Source organism: Copadichromis virginalis, linkage group LG3, assembly GCF_057382275.1.
Source record: "Copadichromis virginalis isolate Kocher_CV1m ecotype Utaka linkage group LG3, C_Virginalis_male_GT1.1, whole genome shotgun sequence".
Taxonomy (NCBI): domain Eukaryota; kingdom Metazoa; phylum Chordata; class Actinopteri; order Cichliformes; family Cichlidae; genus Copadichromis; species Copadichromis virginalis.
This window is the reverse complement of record NC_140620.1, coordinates 33,547,868-33,562,339: the sequence shown is the minus strand read 5'-3', so window position 1 is coordinate 33,562,339 and position 14,472 is coordinate 33,547,868. Positions and strand designations below refer to the sequence as shown.

General features: G+C 42.1%; 1 protein-coding gene across 2 annotated transcripts; it reads right to left on the bottom strand.

The window, feature by feature from the left end:
* Window positions 1-220: 220 nt before the first annotated feature.
* On the bottom strand, window positions 221-8,222 carry ccnb3 (cyclin B3). Of its 2 annotated transcripts, none has more exons than XM_085450747.1 (12): window positions 8,026-8,222; window positions 7,645-7,790; window positions 7,360-7,443; window positions 5,248-5,360; window positions 4,954-5,131; window positions 4,763-4,861; window positions 4,543-4,635; window positions 4,319-4,456; window positions 2,778-2,933; window positions 2,513-2,662; window positions 487-617; window positions 221-399 (listed from the first exon to the last, which is right to left on the bottom strand). In XM_085450747.1, the coding sequence occupies exons 2-12, from the start codon at window positions 7,726-7,728 to the stop codon at window positions 330-332; spliced, it is 1,296 nt and encodes a 431-aa protein (XP_085306873.1). In that variant the 5' UTR covers window positions 7,729-7,790; window positions 8,026-8,222; the 3' UTR covers window positions 221-329. The 2 variants fall into 2 exon arrangements, with proteins under 2 accessions (XP_085306873.1, XP_085306874.1); XM_085450748.1 differs by having other exon boundaries at window positions 7,645-7,787.
* Between the last annotated feature and the right edge of the window lie 6,250 nt (window positions 8,223-14,472).

The window sequence follows — 14,472 nt, the reverse complement described above, 5'->3', positions numbered from 1 at the left end:
CACACACACACACACACACACACACGTTGACAAGTTAATAATCAGGATGTTTTTTTCCCCCCTAATCTTTAAAAATGTATAAAATACATGCTATAGTTTTCTCAAAGGTAATTAACGTCTTGCAAACAAACGCCCACATTAAAAACGCCTTTACATCAAATGGGAATTATTGTCTTATTATAATATTATGGTATAAAGGACAGACTACACAACACATAAATATTAAACATATTCACATTTTATATACATGTTTCCTCTTGAGGGAAATTTGAAAAATACTTTCACTCATCTTAAGCTTCATTTTCCCAACTTCTGAACCAGACACGTCACTAAGAGCTCAAGGCTTTCTCCAAAATGTCGATACTGAGCAATGGCAGAGACGCAACTTCAAAAAACACCCTGAAAACATATTAAAAGAACCGATCGTTAGCCAAAAACAACATTTTGAAATTATTCTAGCGCCTGTAATCTTTCATGAAGACTTACTTATGTGAGTATTTGTTCTTGATGGCTCTCAGTTTATCATCAGGAGGTGCTGAGAGCATCGAGTAGATTCTCCTGACAACGGGCGCCAAATCTGACGCCTGATAGCCCGAGTGAAACTGCAGGATGGGAGACTGCAGGGAAAAAAAGAGCAGCACTCATTTAAAAAAAGAAAAGCCAGCCATGTTGAACCCCTTTAAAGTTATTAAAATCCAATACAACATTACACAAAGATAATATTACTTCTAAATTGCCAAAAGCTTACAGGAGATGATTCTGGAAGCCGGCGCAGGCAAGAAATGAAATTACCCACCACCCCTAACAGCAAAATGGAAGCAATAAGGGCTCAATTTTACATACAAAAAACAATTTATATTTAAATTGGGAGGACTGTTCAGGAGACAGAGCTGCAAATGAGAGGCTGGTAATGTCGCACGAACTGACACCGCATCAGATTTAACAAAGTCTACATTTAATGGAAAGGATGGAAATAACACGAGGAAGAGAAGCTTCTTCAGTGCTGCAAACATTACACATGTTAGAACAGATCAAGTAACGTCATTAGATGGTGTTTACTGTAGAAAAGAGTGCTTTGTATAAATCATTCTGAGAAAAAAGGTTAAAAGTTGCCAGCAACCAAACCCTTCCCCTGCTTCATAGTCAGCTATAATAATGCAAGTTGTTTGTATTGCTCAAAACTTTGACAAACAAAAAGCAGTCCAGGTGTCTTTATTTCAAATGCCTTATGTTACCTTTACCAGGGTGACCAAGAACATGCAGACAAAACACATGTTCACATGTCAGATTTCATCCACATTTTCCAGTCATGTGACCGACTCACTACCCTGAATGGGCAAAACTTTCCTCCATAATAACGGGCAATAGTGGACAGTCTGTAGTACTGCAGGACAAAAGCATTAAGCTTATTTTTCCACCTGACTGGAGCCAAGACTACTTGGATCATCCATCCGTGGAGGAAAACAAATATATGAAGTGAAACTATGGGTTTTTGGGGACTTGGGATCCATTTTTATATTTAAATCCCTGAAAGTGGTTGAGTGACATCTACATGCATCTTCTACAGATTCCCTCACCTTACCTTGCTGCTAGGATGAAAGCATGTACTTTTGATCTGGATGGGTTAATAATGCCGGCACGTGACAGGTGAAGAGCAAGAAATTGTTCATTGTTACAGCAAAAGCAAACGCTACATAGCTAGCTTAAAAAAAAAAAAATTCAATTCCATATTAATAATCTAGTACCAAATCACAACAAATGTTTCCTCAAACTGCTTGACATTATAGGAAAAAGACCCTACAGTAATACAGAGAAAACAGAAAACACCCCCAAAATGACCCCTTATGAACAATCAAAAGGTGATAGAAGAAAAAGTCCCTTTTAACAGGAAGCAACCTTTGGTAAAACCAAAGCTCAGGGACAGGCAGCCATCTGTGAGTGGGGGTGAGGGGAAGAAGAAAGCACAAGAGACAAGTGCAAGTATGGGACTATTAATTTGTCACATTAATGTGGTGTCATAACAGTAAAGCTGACAGAATTTTTCCAATGTTGGGTAAATAGTGTTTACGGTGTAAATGCCACTGACAGCCTTGGTCGCTGTTGACAGCAGGGATTGGTGCAATTTGGCTTGAAAGGGAGGAATAGGACAGGTGTGTTCAGATGTTGGTGCTGTACTCATTTCTGTAAAGAAATCTGATAGTCCAGCAAGCTTTGGCCAAGTTAGACTCAAAGACTTCCAAGGACTGGGCTGGAGGGCGCCGTGTGGGTATATCCCAGTAGCTCTGACATCGTGTGAAAACTGTGGATTGTGGTCTTCTATTTATAACTTGAGTATCTGGGTATTGAGAAATGGCCTTAGTAAAAACTCAAAAAGAAAGAAAACCTAACTTGCCAAAAATCAACTTAGGAGAGCGAAAACACTAAAGATCAGTGTCAGACTTTAGGGAAGTATTTTAGACTGGTCCGTTAGTCTAATGCAAGCAAGACAAGGAACAATATGGAGGTAACCTACCCATCCTCCCAGGTCTTTGGTGACCAGCGCCATCAGCAGGCAGGCCGAGGCCACCAACGAGCCTCTCTCTGGAACAAGGTCCATCTCCATGAGACTCATCTCGCAGTAGTAGCGAGCCAGAGTCAGCGTGTCCATGCTGGCGCTCACGCACTGCAGACACAGCCACAACAAACATTCTCGTGAGATGTGAACGCAGGTCGAGTCACACAAAAACAAACAGAGAGCTGCAGTCAGTGGTGGAGTAACCTCTCCTGGTCATGCACACCTTGGCATAGCGTCTGAGGAATCGATACGGGATGGGGATGTTGATGTCAAAAGACAGCGTCTGCAGGATGCTCTCCTCCATGGAGATGAGCTCCTCCCTTTTGTATGCGTCGTCACAAATGTACAAGAAGTCGTCGACGCAAGGCGGGCTGTGCTCCTGCGGGATGGTTAAAAAACACGAATAAGCATTAGGTTGAAACCTGATTGCAATTCGACCGTCCCCTTTAATGCATTTTCGAGTCCTGCAGTCATTTCACTGCGTATGCACAAGGTCAGGTCTCACAGTCCGTTTGATCTCATTTCTGTTTCATGTTTTGAGCCTCTGGATAGTTGCTCCCCTTCAGTTTTCTCTACGTGCACTTCAAAATAAAAGCCCTAGGCTGTAACAACTTTTACATGCTTGATCTAAAGCTGGAAAAGCTCATGCCAACTGTGCCCGACATCAGAGGAGGCTGAACTTCTACTCTGGCCGCGGTTACGACAGAATAAATAACACTTTTCACCCATTTCTAAAGACGTACAGAGCTTGAAAGCACCGAATGTCAAAAGTTTATGTTTTTTCTGAAATTCAGTACGTCCTCTGACAACCTTTCTTCTCTGGCTGGTCTTCTATATGTACACTCTGGCCACTTCATTAGATAGGGCTTTCACTCCTTACTTAGACCCCCAAAATGGCGGATCGGGCCAAAATCCTTTCCACGCCCACCCCCGTGACATCACGCTCCAAAGCCCTATACACCTGTTCAACTGTTTGTTAATGCAAATATCTAAAGTGTGGGCTTGGGGGGCCCCTGGTGGGCCGCAAAGATACTGCAGAGGGGCCGCAGTTTAAAATTAATTAAAAACTGTGTACAGCTACATAGTTTACAGATGTATTTTCTTATGTAAAAAGGGAACTTAAACTGGTAATAGTAGGTGGTTAGTTTGAGAGATAACTCATTATGACCTAAACTCACTGCCCTTGTATTGAAGTTTGCATCATTTTTTTGTAATAACATTTTCAAGGAAATCCATCACTGTCTCATGTTTTTTGATTAGATGGTATTTTATGTTTTTTTTTAAAGCACTCAGCTTTGTAAATGGCTGATGGCATGTAAATAATGGTCAAGACGATCTGCTGAGAGTCAAAACCGAGGATCGGAGCGGAATTAGAAAACCTGCAGCCACGCTGTAAAGAAGTGTGCACTGAGTGCGTGTCTCTGTTACATCGAGGAGCCCTGATAGGTGCAGTTAATCAACCTGGGATTGAGACTCCGTGACTTGCCTCCCAGGAGCACTTAAGAGCTGAATATCTCCGTTCACGTGTGCTTTTTATCCTCACAGCCTTGTTTTTTTTACTTTTCACCATTTAAATAAAAAAAATAAAAAAAACAACAACTATTTTTTAGAAACACATTCACCTTACAAGCAAATGATTGCGCTCTGTTCCCATTAATAGACTTGTATACTAGTTTAATACCTTTCTTTACCATTACTTACCATAGCTTGTGAGACATCCTATGAGAAATTTCAGACTCCCATGTGCCACAGTTGGGTTCTCACCTCAAATTTGGAGGCTACGAGCATGGCGGTAGAGCCAACGAGCTGCAGCATCTCCCTGTGGACCGGGGTTTTAGCCAAGTAGTGGTCCGTCATCTTTACCGCCAGGTAGAGGGTCTCATGGTACAGCTCGAAATTCTCCTAAATAAAGGGAGAAACAAAGTGTCACTCAGAGCAAGCAAGTGTTTCTAACACAGCAGGAATGCGACGTTTAACTAACACCTCACCTGTACTTCGACCAGCCAGTCAATCAGGATGGCCCTCATCTCTGAGTTGAGGCTGGGCTGCGTGGGCATGTAGTTACAGAGGACAAACTTCTCCTGCGGACGATAAAATTAAAGAGAAAGGAAATGTAAACAAAACCTGTGTATATTTAAATTTATTTAACTCACAAAAAAAGAAAAGAAAAAAAGTCCAGTGCGATAAAGGCTTTACAATTTGTCTCACCTCTCTGTTTTTAAGGTAGTCAAAAATATCCTTTGCATACTCTGGACACATGTAGCAGTCCTCAGAGTTCTCAGAGTCAATGTCAAACTCCTTTGGGATCTGCATGGATGGGTGAAAAGAAAAGGAAACACAACTCAGGAAAAGCTTTTCACAGCGTCTCTAGCTTTCTATAAATCTATAATTTCCCTTACTTCTTGTCTCCGAAGGTGTGCCGGCACTTCACGGGCAGCAGGAGACGTAGCAGCAGCAGCCTGCTCTTCTACAGGAGCTGCCACATCGACCAACGTGTCCCCTTCCTTCTCCTCCTCCTCCGTATCGGTCCTCTCTCGCTCGGATATCGTTCCCTCTGAGCTCACAGACGACGACGACCTGCACGGAGGGAGAGAAGAGGGGAATTAAAGAAGTCTGCCACCGACTGGCGCAAGGCATGAAAGGGGAACAAGAAATTTAACCTGAGGGTTATTAGAACAGTTAAATGGACCTACTTTTTCAGGTTAGCTAGGTTGCTTGCAGACGCTGAGGTGGAGCTGGTTTTCTTTGCAGTCTTCTTCCCTGGTTCCTTCTTCTTCCCAGGAAAGCTGATCTGTACCTTATGAGCCTGGGAACATGACGAGAATTAGTTTTAAACATGGATCCAGTTTGTGATACATTTTACTTCAGACTCTTACAATTTGTCCTTTTATGCATGAAACAATTTCAAAATGTGACTCGAGTCCAGACAAATATTCCACACAATCGTTCTCTGACACACCGCTGGTTTGACAGCAAGCGTTCAGGTGATTGTGAGGTGAAAAAAAAACAAGCAAAATGTTTGTTTCACACCCCCGCCAGGCAGCCGAGGACACATTCACACCACAGTGCAGATCCATCACACACTGACGCACTAAAATGTAGGATTAGAGTGTCGCACAGGCTTCAGACACCACCCTGACGGAGGTGGGATCGGTGAAAATGTTTAAAGTGGATTTTGTTTGAAACTTCAAATTGCCCAGCTTTATTAAAACATGTTTTGTTAAGTGACACACTTTCTCATTTAAGAGTTTGCCATTTCTTTTTATAAGAATTTTTCTTTATTAAGAAACCACGCATGTTTCAGTTTAAGCGTCGTTTTCAATGAATTGCATGCTCAAAAAAAAAGTTTTCTCACTCCTATTTCTTCATCATGTTGAAGCTCTACTTTGAACCTTATTAAGATCCAACCATGCAAAATATGATTTTTTTTTGCCATTTTTCAAGTGATCGTAAACATTAAATGGAACTGTATCAATACGCCCTGTGATATCTGGGATAGGCTACAGTCCCCCAAAGACCTGAATTAAATAAGTGGAGAAAAATAAATTCAAAAAGTCCTCATACATGAGAACAGAGCTAGTAGCTGTCTGTAGAATACACCAAGCAAAGACTGAACACTCGAGCCAGGCTGGACTAGGCTGGAAATGGAGTATTTGAATTAGTGACACCACGTCTCCTACTGCTACTGTGTGCTAACTGTGCTCAGACCACTTTGATGGAATCCGTATCTGACGACTGTACCTTGTGCAAACCGTAGGTGCATTTCTTGGCTTTAAAAAAACGCTACGTTGCCGGGTGTTTCATCAGATTCGAGGTGTTACCTCCTTTGCACAGTATCACCTTAAAGTACTTGTTGCAGGCTGCTGAGTTTGCATCTTTGGCTGTGAAGTACAGCCAGACTTTTGACAGCTTAGCCTCCTTTGGGCATTTTTAATGTGTAGCTAAAAGAACGTACGTACCTGGGCCCGCCTACTATGCTTGCAAAGGTAAAATGATTGGCTAGAATCTGAAGTGTATGACATCTGAGGAAATAAAGCACCGAAATGTGCGCTGCGTTTTGGTCTGGTTACTACCGTTTACGTCAGAACCGGTGCTATAATGGCACCGGATACCGGTACCCATCCCTAGCCAGGAGTTTCATCCCTCTTCTGAGTCCTCGCTCATTGTGATCTGATGTTTTGGGTTGTAATATATTTGTCCCTCAAGTTTTTTCCCCTCCATCTTCTTGTACAAACGCTCACATCACTCTCAATAAATTTTCTCAGTCTCTCTCCCTCTCCGTGAGTTTGACATTTGTGAGTCTTTACATGGATGCTGTGATTATTATTCATTGTACTGAGAAACTGTTTTTCTCTCACTGATAAATTCAAAAACTGTGGCAGAATGAAACAGGAGGAATCAATGCTGAACAAGCTGATCACAATGGTTGGGCCATACCACACATTTGTGTCGAGAGGAAAAGAAGTCAAGGATCATTTTATATTTGACGTTAGCGTGAAAACTGAACTAGGCAAAACAAACAGTCCCACTGAAGCAGGACTTATAACTTTCTTATATGTCAACACAATCAAATGGTTAAATGTTGACAACTTTAACCTTTCACATACTTTTTTGTACGTCACAAACTAGGAGCCCATGAAATCCTACGAAAGGTGACATCAACTGTCAGGAAGTTCAATCCCGACGCTTGATGAACCATCTTTGCGATAAATATGTCTCTTTGTGTGCTTATTGAAGCTCTGATCCTGCTGTTAAAGCCCAAGTCACAACCTTTAAAAAAAAAAAAGAAAGAAAAAAGTACTTACATTGGTGATATCGATGAAAGCAGTCCTCTTCTTGGGAGCTCCACGAGGAGGGGAGGAGGACCTCTTAACCTGTGTCGCGTCCTCCTGTATGCACAAACAGAAAACACACCACATATATAAAGTTTTGCACAGTGCATGGGCAAAAGAAGCCTCGTTGCGTTGCATTGCAAAGCAGGCATCATCATCATCTCCATCCTTCCCATGCAGCCTTCAGGTGCAGCACTACCTGCTGTGTTTACATCAGAGCGAGCCACCAGAAGACACATGAATGCACGTGCATTTTACCTGGTTCTCGGACGCTGTTGCATTCAGTTTGGGTATTTTGCTGCCAGCGGCCGCTGTGGGTTTCCTTCCCCTTGGAAAAGGCATGGCTCACTCCCTGACGGTTTCTTCCTAAAAACAAAGCTCTGCAGCCGCTGCTCCGTGTTCTGCTACAGCAAAGAAAAGCACGCAAAAATAGCGGGATGATTAAAAGGAAACAGTAAAAGAAAAACAAACAGATTTAAAATTGTTTTGAGATAACGTATATGGCTAAACATCACATGCAGAAACCCTGGTATTAAAGCTTTACGCTAAGAGGGCGGAGTTTCTCAGGTGAATCGGTTGTGTACTAAAATTTTAAAAAATAGAACGCCAAAATGGCGCAGATAAATTTGTTTATCCTACCTTATGGTATAAAACTTTCTTCTTTAGTCCGGTGACTTGTTTTAGAGAAGCAAAAATGCATATAGTTTGGGTTAATAATCCGATTCAACTGTGTTGTTACTAAGACGAGAGCTCAAACAAAAGTGGTTCAGCCGAGGATCAAATCTGCTGCGCTTCGCTCTCATTGGATAGAATTTGAGTCTGGCGGACCAATCAGGACGTCGCTAAGGATGCAGTTGCCAAGGAGCGCTGGTTTTATGTTAACAGCTACGCCCGGTGCGTCGACGGATACAATTTCAAAATAAAAGAGTTAAAAAGATCATTGATTGTTTAAAAAGAACAGGCTCTATTTTATATTTTAACTAAGGTTTATTTTTAAAATTGGTATTTTCCTATTTAATTAAGGAAGCAAAACTTACGGTTAGCAGTTTAAACAACTACAGCTTCTGTGCCGCCCAAATCTTTTTGACAATATCAAGCAAACTCCAAAGGAGGAGCTTTCGCTATTTTCAAACCACCAAGCAACCAATAGGAGTTTTAAGCATCGAGGCTTGTATTTTATTGACATTCATATGGTTGAAACACGCTTTTGATCTTGAATTTGTACGCTAGTGCATATACTCAACACACATATATACACACATACCATTTAATATTCAATATTTGTTTTAATTCAAAACATCTTTCTACTATAATACTGCTGGGGTAGCTGTGAATCAGGAAGTATACTGAACACCATGTTGCTCTTTGATCCCTTCATTGGAATATGAATGTGTATAACTATTAGAGAGAAAGCACTTAAGCAGAAGAATAATTTGTATGAATGGGTGTAAATGAGTAAATGAGGCATGTTGAATAAAGTGCTTTGAAAGTATGATAACCTGTATAAGAACCAGTCCATTTACCATAACAGATTAAGGCCAGTGTTATGCATTTATGTCATGTAGCTGAGCAAAGGATGCTGAGCACATTTATATTTCAACTTTAAGTGCTCAAATTTTGATGTGTTGGAAGGCAAACATGAAATCTAAACTTACAAATAAACTAAGCCATGAAAGAAAAGTAGAAAGAAAAGTAGAAGTGTTATTAAATAAGTAGAAACCTATAAATCTTTATTGCCTATGAATGATGTGTGGGTGGTAGGGTTGCCAACTCCCTGAAAAATAAATAAGGGACACCTCATGGCCAGGGCCGGGCAACCTAGTTGTCTTCACCCTTCCCAGTGTGGTAGCTCTTTTTTGTGTGTGTGAAATTATTTTTTAACCATTTGACTTGAACTTTATTTAAGCAGATGCATATTCTTCCTCTTCACTCTGCTGACCCATGACTGCACTCCATCATACAGCTCCAACCTCTTCATCAAGTTTGCGGACGACACAACGGTGGTGGGTCTCATTAGCAACAGGGATGAGACCGACTACAGAAGTGAGGTGAGACGCCTGGCCACGTGGTGTGCTGACAACAATCTCTCTCTGAATGTGGAGAAGACGAAGGAGATTGTTGTGGACTTCAGGAGAATGCACACCCAACATGCTCCTCTGACCATTGACGGAGCGTCTGTGGAGAGAGTGAGCAACACCAAGTTCTTGGGTGTGCACATCACAGAGGATCTCTCCTGGACGTACAACACCACAGCACTGGCCAAGAAATCACAGCAGCGTCTCTTCTTTCTCCGCAAACTAAGAAGAGCAGGAGCACCAGCCCCCATCATGTACACTTTCTACAGAGGCACCATCGAGAGCATCCTGTCGAGCTGCATCACTGTGTGGTTTGGAGCCTGCAATGCGTCCTGTCATAGAACCCTCCAACGCATAGTGAGAGCTGCAGAGAGGATCATTGGTGTCTCTCTCCCCTCCCTCCAGGACATTTACAGCACCCGTCTCACTAAAAAAGCCCTTTGCATAGCGGCTGATCCCACACACCCAATGCAAAGCTTCTTCAAGCTGCTGCCGTCGGGGAGGAGACTGCGGAGTCTCCAGGCCAGGACCAGCAGGCTGAAGGACAGCTTCATCCATCAGGCTGTCAGGAAGCTTAACTCCCTCCCGATTCTGCCCCCTCTCCCCTCTCTCCTCCACGGTCTCACTGAACTCTGTCACACACACACAAACACACACACTCTCTGACTCACTCACTGGCCTGCACCAGTTACCAGTCACTTTGTGGAGCATTGGACTGCCATTACCTCATAAGACTTTGTTGTTACACTTTCTCTTACCGTACACTACTAAATCTCCATTTGCACTATTTGCCTATTTGCACTACTCTGCCTGGTTTACACTCAATGTCACTTACCCATTATATTGTATATTATATAGCTTTCTTGTTATATGTAAAATTGTATTTATTTAAATTTTTACTTTTTAATTATTTTACTTGCATTTTTTAATCACTTTTATATTTAAATATATTTAAATGTTCATTTGCTATTTATCTAGGGATTGAAGAGTAACGCAATTTCTATTCTCCGTATGTCCTGTACATGTGGCAGAATCGACAAATAAAGTTGACTTTGACTTTGACTTTGACTTTGACTTCTTTGTGATATGACCATATGGGAAACAAATGATCATTTAGCCATTTATTTTTAGCTCAAAATCACAACATTAACACAGTAAAACAGGTCTCTTTCTTAAACAGAAGCCTGTCATGCTTAACTTTTGAGAATATAAGTAAATCTTTCTTTAAAAGAACTCTGTCCTGCTTAACTTAAAATTATATAAATTAATAGAAAGCAATAGAACGAAAAATATTCTTGTAACTGTGCACATTTAGTGCATTTAGTACAATTGGCTTCAGTTGAGGTATTATTTCAGCTTTTCTAATGCTAATCAGCTGCTCCTGTTTGTAAACCCGCTTGTTCCCATGATTACGCATCATAACTCATCATCATTATTAAAATATGTATTACTTTTATGTATTAGTCATCTATTTGTTGTAATCATCTATCCTTGCAGTTGTTTATTACACAAAATAAATGATATTATCACACTTCTGGCCACATAGCGCTGATATTCACTGCACATGCCCATATTAACCTTAACCAGAGGGTTTAAAAAACAAACCAGTGTTTACATACCATATCTGCTTCTGCCGTGGCCTGGTGGACAAAAAATTGGTTAAGGGTTCCCCGAGCTTTCACGCCCCTCGTGTTCTTCATGTGCCCACCATTAGAAGCATGCCTATGGAAAAAGTGCGCCGACACACAGTGCAGTGCGCTTTATAGGTGTTATGGTGACCTTTCCCAGCCAGGTGTTTCCCTTTTCCCATTCCTCCCTGTGCTTTTGCAGCCTTATTTTTCCTTTCTCTGAGCGAACAAACATTGCTGCTCTAATGCTGGGCTTACACTGTGCGATTTTTGGCCCATTTTGAGACGATTTTTGAGTCGTGCGACCGATTTGGTGATCGGCCCAATTTTGGCCTTCATCGTGCATCGTGTAGTATACGTGGGGTAACGAGAAGCGATTAACACCTCGAGCAGCTCCCGATCATCAATCGCTCGTGAGCCGCTCACACTGCTCACGCGCAAACACGTAAACGTCGGTGAAAAAGACGGAGCAGCACAGCTGTGCAGCGTGTGATCTGGACACAAGCGATGGAGGCACAACTTGTAGAACTTTGGAAAGCTCATCCGAGCCTTTTCGATGTGGCATCACAAAATTATCACGACCACAACAACCGTGAAAATAGTTGGATTTACATCGCTGCTCATTCACAGCCTGATCAATGTTTTTCATTAGCAATTTAGCAAAGTTGATGGTGGTGTGTCTGTGTGAGTGAAAGACAGAGAGGGAGGGAGAGCGACAATTTTCTGTTATAACCTTCATGTTATGGAGGCACAGTGTGAGCACTCAGGTCGCATCAGAGCCCTGCATCGTGACCTACCAACTTCTAACCCCTGCGAGTCAATCGTGCAGTTTGAGCAGGAGCTGAATAACGTGACTGAAAAAATCGCACAGTGTCTGCCCAGCTTTAGGTGTACTGTCGTCCGAGACTTGCACCGCAGTGTCGGCGTTTGTTTCCCTGTTGGCCATGCTTCTTGTTGTGGTCATCTGTTGTCTTCCGGTATTTTCTCCGCAAGCGACCTTTCCTCGACCAATGAGATGAGCGGTAATCTGAATTGTCATAAGTGTGCTGTCAGCTCATTGGTCACAAAGCAGGAGAGGGGCTGGGAATTATGCTTTCAAACAAAGCGTTAATTCCATTAACATTTATAGACTACTTTTGATTCTCACTGTATTACGGGACAAAGTGCGTCCCTTATTAGCTCAATACGGGACGTGTACTTTTGTTTCGAAATACGGGACGATTCCGTTTTTTTAAGGGACGGTTGGCAACCCTAGTGGGTGGGCAAGCTGGAGGTAGTAGTGCTAAATATGTTAAGATTTAAACTGGGAGTTACCAGAATGGACAAGATTTGAAATAACTATGTCAGAGTGACAGCTCAGGATGGAGACTAGAGGCTAGGCTGAAATGGTTTGGACATGTGCAGAGGGGGGCAGTGGATATACTGGCCAAAGGATGTTGAAAATGGAGCTGCCAGGCACAAGAAAAAGAGGAAGACCACAGAGGAGATTAATGGATGGAGAGAAGGAGGAAATGCAGAGGACTGGTGTGACAGAGGAGCATGCTATTGATAGGGTGAGATGAATACAGATGATCTGTTGTGGTGACCCCTAAAGAAAGCTGCTGGAAAAAAAAGAAGAAGAAGATTGGTTTAGTTTTAGTACAAAAATAGTTTTAGTTTAAAACTCGACAGCTGTCTGAATTTGCATCGTGTGAGAGATAAGCTTTGAACTGACTGCATTATAGAGTCACTGACATTGTGTTCCACATAGTCTGGCCCGGTGCTCTTCGGGAATCTGTTTCTGTGTGTGGCACACCCAAAATGCATGGCCACTTTTGTGTTAATCATTTAATTTAATTTATTTAATTTGTTTATCAGTTATTTTCTGTGGCTATTAATATCCAAAATGACTTTGACAACATGACCAACCTAACCAGTGCATTATTTTGTCACATAAACTGTATAGAAGGTACAAAGAAATGGAGCAACACCCCAGGTGGAACTATTATTGGTTTAAAATGGAGCACTGTAACAAAAAATAATTTCCCCCAGGGATCAATAAAGTATTCTGATTCTGATTCTGATTCCAAGACAGGTGCAACCCGGTTGCTTTAGGGGGATGGACTTCCGCCCACGAGTCAGATGCAATCTGAGAGGCAAACCGAGTGCACTGTCTTCATTGCTCCTGAACTTTACCTGTGTTTGCAGGTTGGTACCTGGTAAAGAAATACTACTACTGTTTGTACATAACAATGTTTTATCTCCATGTTAACTTGTGAAGAAGTAGAACAGTACCTGTAACACTTATGGGCACTGCCGCGCGGTCGACTCGCATCAGTGTGAGACAGCGGCGTCAGGCTGCGCAGGCCGCTAGCAGAAACGGCGCGGTAATGTTTTGTATTGTGGGTCGTTAGCGCCCAGAGCATTGTCTTGTAGGAAGGTCATTCATATCGATTTCTTTTCTTTTCATTATGAAGGTTGGTACTCCCGCACACTTTACTATTTTATATAAAGCTTATGATACAAAGATGTTTTATTGTTAAGTGTCATTGAGGTTTGAAAAGTATATAGCTGTTTAATATGTGAGTGTTAATGACATGTGAAGTAGAAAGAAGTTGTCCATGTTATGCAAAAGTGAATTTCATCCTCAGTGTGCTGTAAATGTGTGTCTAATTCTGCTCAATTTCAGTATTCAGAATCTGTACAGTCGTATATTGCTGTAAATTCATTGTAGATTACAGTGGCTTCCAACTACTTAAGTAAGAGCAGGTGTGTACTTTTGTTTTGCTTAGACTGAGCGATCGCATGAAGTACATGTAAAATAGTGGAACGTGTAGAGTGTGAATTCATTTATTTTTCTACTTGTGACTTTGGGGAAATGGACAGATATGGACACTGGGACTGAAAAAGTCATGCACACGTGGATATTGTTAATGCTGTTCATGTTTGTTGAAACTTGAATAAGAGATGCAATCTGAGAGGCAAACCGAGTGCACTGTCTTCATTGCTCCTGAACTTTACCTGTGTTTGCAGGGATTTCTTCTTTGTTATTGAGGCACCATTCCTGGGGCCCGTAACAAATTGTGGGGGCTCGTCCGGGATCCACTTCCTGTTGAGTCTTCTAAGGAAGAGGGTCCAGAGATACTAGAACCAGAAAGTCAACGTGAGATGGCATCGCTGTAGCCGAGACGACAGCTGGTGGGTGTCCACACAGAGAAGTCAAGATCTGTACGAGGGTCTTCACTCCACCAACGGAACTGCACCTCTGTGTCTCATTAGTCGAAGCTCATCATGGCAGCAGCGCGCAAGGAGCTGGTTTGGAGCATCAAAAAGAACTTGTATAAGCTTTCAGGTGCAGAAGCCTATCAGCTCGCAAGGGACCTGGTCACAGACAGCCAGAGTAG

What these genes read in the sequence shown, in the direction of transcription:
- ccnb3 (XM_085450747.1), bottom strand. Translation starts at nt 7,728, where the DNA reads ATGCCTTTTCCAAGGGGAAGGAAACCCACAGCGGCCGCTGGCAGCAAA. An exon ending in ACTACCTTAAAAACAGAGAG is followed by an intron (nt 4,636 to 4,762) that starts GTGAGACAAATT and finishes TATCGTCCGCAG; the next exon opens with GAGAAGTTTGTCCTCTGTAA. An exon ending in TCGTAGCCTCCAAATTTGAG is followed by an intron (nt 2,934 to 4,318) that starts GTGAGAACCCAA and finishes ACCATCCCGCAG; the next exon opens with GAGCACAGCCCGCCTTGCGT.